The sequence below is a fragment of the Vollenhovia emeryi genome, unplaced genomic scaffold (assembly GCF_000949405.1).
Source record: "Vollenhovia emeryi isolate VEMERY1.0 unplaced genomic scaffold, V.emery_V1.0 DF941414.1, whole genome shotgun sequence".
Lineage (NCBI taxonomy): Eukaryota > Metazoa > Arthropoda > Insecta > Hymenoptera > Formicidae > Vollenhovia > Vollenhovia emeryi.
In genome coordinates, this window is record NW_011964952.1 from 1 (window position 1) to 5300 (window position 5300).

At 43.6% G+C, this 5300-nt stretch overlaps 1 protein-coding gene across 1 annotated transcript; it reads right to left on the reverse strand.

Moving 5' to 3' along the window:
• Positions 1–6: 6 nt before the first annotated feature.
• On the reverse strand, positions 7–5296 carry LOC105570994 (fatty acid synthase-like; the record flags this gene model as incomplete). The annotated part of the gene is made up of 4 exons (XM_012028453.1): positions 7–850; positions 926–1289; positions 1383–1851; positions 2336–5296. Coding segments are annotated over 4 exons (4638 nt in total), but the record flags the coding sequence as incomplete, so codon positions are not given.
• Between the last annotated feature and the right edge of the window lie 4 nt (positions 5297–5300).

Consider the following 5300-nt stretch of genomic DNA (forward strand, 5'->3'; position numbering starts at 1 on the left):
AGAACGAAGGTTCAACAGCACTTTGTCAATATGCTTGCGTGCCGCCATATATCTGAATGCTTGCTCGAGCTGTTGTTCCGAAAACACAGTCCATTGGAGCGGACGTATCGCGCCATTTTTTATCCCCTCCGAAAAGAATTTGATCAGTTTATTCTTTTGCGCTTTATTTTCTTGAAATACCATATCCAACAATATACTATGGTAAGTATATTTTATTAACGTTGATATGCTCACGCGGTTGTCTTTCGATATATCATGAATGCTGATGTCAAGGAAACGGCCACCGTACGCCAGACACCGGATGCCAGCTTGTAATTTCGCATCTGTCAGTGAATTCAATACGACATCCACTCCACGTCCTTGAGTCTCAAAATCTATGAGCTGTTCGAAACTGGTATCTTGGGAAGTGCCAATGTGCTTGTCGTTCAACTGCGGAAAGATTTTTTTGAGATATGTTCTTTTATCCAACGTGTCAACGGTAGTGAAGACGGTACAACCAGCGTGCAGAGCAATGGCAATCGCTGCTTGACCGACGCCGCTTGTACCAGCGTGAACTAATATGCTTTCGCCCGCTGTCAATTGACCTCGTACAAACAAAGCATAGTAACTAGTCACGTAAGCGATAGGTATCGTTGCTGCCTGTTCCAACGTCCACTTGTCGGGTACTTCCCAAAGGAAATCGAGATCTGCAACCACTGTAGTCGCCAGTCCTCCAACTTCGACTATACCCATCACGCGACGACCGTCAGCGTCTCTCCCCGAAAATCCACGTCCCAATATACATTCTTCCGTAGCTATATTCCTCGGCAAAATATCCAGGGACAACTTTCCACTCGCCAATATGATATCCCTGTCGTGCATATAATTTATTCACGTGTCACGCCTTCATTATCTCAATATCAGTAAGTAATATTTTGGCACTTACCTGGAGCTCAGTGGAGCATAGTAAACGTAACAAAGTTTCATATTAGGAAACTTGTCGGGACGATAGTATTTTAAGGGTCTTTCGATCCATTTCAAGCTGCTGAGGTCTCCTCTTGTCAATGTGTTTACATAGGCGTGTTTCACCTGCACCGAAGACATGTTGCTCTGTTGATCCAATGGCAAGTGTCGATAACTGCCCCATTGTCCTCCTTTCAAAACGTTTGCCATCAATCCTTTGTCCAATTGCTCCACATAAAACTGTACGAATATGCTAAATGTGGGGGCATTCTGGTCCTGGATAAAGACATAACGCAAATTTGCATTGCCTAACTCGCGTCGCATACAAGTCATGAGTCCGACCAAGCCTACGAATTAAAAATGACAAGACATTCTTTTCTGTCCATCATATAATTAAAGAGACACGTTGAAAGTTTAAGAATTTTCTTCCGTAATCTTACCAAGTGTTTCTTCACCCTGGGATACAAGGAGTATTTCTTGATCTATACTGTCGCATTTTTTCAGTACTGCTTTTATATCTTTCAGCCACGACAGATGTTTTTCTGTAATTTGAATTACCATTGGTTCTCTTAGTTTCTGTCGTTTCTTCAGCAACAAATAAGTCTTTTCTACGGAAACTGTTTGTTTTCCAGCCAAGATGAGATCAGTGTCTTTCAACGCGGTCTCCAAATCTAGTTGTGCAGCGGTCTCCTCCAGAAGAATAAAACAACCAGGTTTTAAGTTAGCGACCAAGTTTTTGAGAACGGTATAAGACTTATTAGATAGAACGTCCGCCGCAATGACAAGGTGCACGTCTTGAACGGGAAGTGCCTTATTCACATCTTGCGTTACGATGTCAGCGTTCACGTTCATCTGCTTCAAACTCTCCGTATAGTTATCTGCAGAAACTGTGACGATTTGTAAATCAATCTGAAAGAAACACAGCGATTTTGTAATTAAACATTGAAGAAGAATCTTGAAAAAAATAATCACAAATAAGAATAAATTATGACGCGATTATGATCGTAAAGCGTTTTACTTTTAAATTTACATGCATTTTACTACTGTACCAGAAACAAGGAAACAGCAATTTCATTCTTGTGTGAGTGTAAATAAAACATAATATTTTGTTTCAAATAGTATTGACGTAACAATGGAATCCTCCTTTTTTATCATTTATCTCTAAATCTTTTATCCAATCCTTAGAACTGTCGCAATGCAGTTTATTTAAATAAAAATACTTGACGGAAAGAATGTTAAATTCTAAAGTCGTCTGTCAGAATGTGATGTTTTACTTTGATATGGTAGCAGGTAGGTACACAATTCTAAGAATATCGAATAACAAAATATTCCAACTGGATAGAGGACAAAACAAACGAACAAACAAATTATTAAAATAATTTGGTATTCTTACGATAGGCGAGCCCAATTGGTTATCGGAAATTTTGCAAATAAGCGGTGCCAAGAGATCTTCCGCAGCTCGTTCACTTGCAACTTCTACGGTCTTCAGTCTCAACGTCGTTATGTTTTCATACACAATCTGCAAGAGTACAGTAAGCGCATGAACCCTTCCTCTCATTGCATCCCCTCCTGGACTGTACGAACTTTCGTATGGTATGAAAGTGTACCGCCCGTATTTAAGATCAGCATGATTCTGTCGCCGGGGCGCCAACGAAAAGTTAATTTTTCTGAGCTCAATACCACCCGATTTAACAATGTTGGCGTCTTTGTAGCAATACACTGGCAATCCATCGTTCTCTGGTAAGTTTTCAACCAGTTGTTTATGAAGAACAGGATTGATAGCTACATACTGAATATGCGACGCTAAATATAATGAATTGTTAGTCACCAAAGATATATGAACCATACTGTCTAAGTACGACACCCATTGATTGAACCAGTATAGTTCACCGGCAGTGGCATCTTTATCGCAAGATTTGACTCCTTTGAAGATATCGCAATAATCGTATCCGTTCAATCTCAGTAGCTTGTAAACATCCTCGGTATTCAATTGCAAAGTCTCTTGATTTTGAGGCAAAACTGGAGGTGGTAAGTTCAGGTGATCTTTGTCGATACCTTCGGACACGCGAACGTTTCCGCTGGCGACGATCGTATCGTTCTCACAGATCTCGAAATCGCCCGATCCTTTGAAAAGGGTTATCGAGAATCTCACCTGTCCTTCCTTGGGGATAATGGTGGCCCGATGAAACTGCATTTTCTCAAATACTACTGGCAACAGTTCAAAATTGCAGCCGCGCTGTTTTGCCAAAGTTTTCCACACCATTAAAATATAACCAGCAACTGGAAAAATCACTCGTCCGTCTATCTGGTGTCCTGCTAGATACGTATCCATTTCATTTGACAAGTCTATTTGGACAATACATCCTCCCGAATGGTCTGATATCTGTTTGAAATCAGGCACATCCCATGGGACGGAGTGATCCCACCTGACCAAGGACCCGATCATTGGTGTTCCACGACCGACGGGGAAACTAATCGGCGGATACAATTTGGCAATGTTAGGTTGCGCACCGGCCATGTATAACTTTCCCACGTTAGACAGCAGGAAGGTAAGATTGTCCAAATGATCCCGCTTGTGAAGGCTAATATTGGTCACCGTTGGTGGTAATGATCTGCGTAAGATAGTCTGTAGCAAACCGTGCGGTGCGATCTCGATCGTTATCGCGTTTTCTGGGATATGAGCGATCGCCTCTTTGAAGAGCACAGGTGACATCATATTGTTTACACAATACTCGGCGGAGTTGAGCTGCGCTAGCGGACTATCCCATGCGGATTCTGGTACGGAGGTAGAGATCCATCTAGCCGACCTCTGCTTGGGACTCGGTATGAGTTTCTCGAGTAATGCGTGTAGCTTAGGCATTGCTGGAGCGATGTATTTGCTGTGGAGAGCGTAGCCGGAACTGTTTACCATTTTAACGAAGATATCTTTACTCTCCAGCATTTGTACGAACTTGTGCATAGAATCAGTCGGACCGGAAATAGTAATCAAGTTGGCGGAGTTGTTACAAGCTCGTGTGATATCGGGCGGGCAAATCTTTTCGGCCTCCTCCCAGCTCAAACCAACTGCCGCCATGGCACCTGGTTTCAGCTTGGATTCTAATAACGCCTTGCCTCTGCAGTAAGCGGTTAAGACAGTTTGTTCCAGTGTAAATGCCCCGTCGGCATAAGCACAACCCAATTCTCCAATGGAGTGTCCGACTACGCCGTCCGGATGTATGCCTATCAACGTTAAAACATCCATGAGAGCGACCTGTATAGCCGCGATAGACATGAAGGAATTCATCACATTCTCAAATGTTTCGTCTGTGGCGTTCATGATGATATTCATGAGGTCGACGTCGTAGAGTGCCAAAGCATCCGCGCATCGCCGCAAACTACGTTGGAAAGTTTCAATGCTGAACAATTGACGAGCCATGCCTGGCCATTGCGAACCCATACCGGAAAATATGAACCAAATTGGACGCCCTTTGTCACAGCCCGCTACTTCGGTCATTTCATGTGTACCATCGACGCTGAGTATCTCGTACCCGCGAATCTTGTGACCAGGGATGTCGTTATTGTGCATTATGTGTAATAACGATAGAAACTCGTTATCTTTACAGTGCTCTTTCGCTTTATTCAATAACGTGTGCACAGCTTCTTCCGTTCGACCTGATACAGCGACTAATTTGGGCAATATTTCGGCGTTCATTGATGACAGTTTTGGTTTTGGATTGCTGCGTAGAATAACGTGTGCATTGGTGCCGCCGAGACCAAATGAGTTAATACCCACGAGACCACCGTTCCACGGTGTAGCCTTGTCGATAACTCGAATCCGTCCCTCGTTTAAGCCAGGAATATTCGGATTCGGAGTTTTAAAGTGCAAATTCGCGGGTATCACGCCCGCTTCCATCGCGATCAGCACTTTGGCGATGGAGCATAGTCCACTTGCCGGTTCCGAATGACCCATATTGGATTTCACCGAGCCTATCAGCAAAGGACTCTTCCTACCTTTACAGAACAATTTATCGATGGCATTGACTTCCTCTGGATCGCCTACTTTGGTACCGGTACCATGAGTCTCTACGTAACTAATGTCTAGAGGATTAATTCCCGCCTCATTGTAGATGTCACGTATCAATTGCTTTTGCATTTCACTGCTGGGATACCCGATTCCCTCGGGTTTGTAGCCGTCGATGTTTGTTTTCGTGTTAACCACCGTGGCGTACACTCTGCGCGCATCCTTCGCCTTCTGCAAATATATCGCCACTACCGCCTCGGCCCTCACCAAACCATCAGCCGAAGCATCGAACGCTTTGCATTTGCCATCCTCGGACAGCATATTCAGTTTGTAATATTGCAGTGATCTGTGTGGTGCT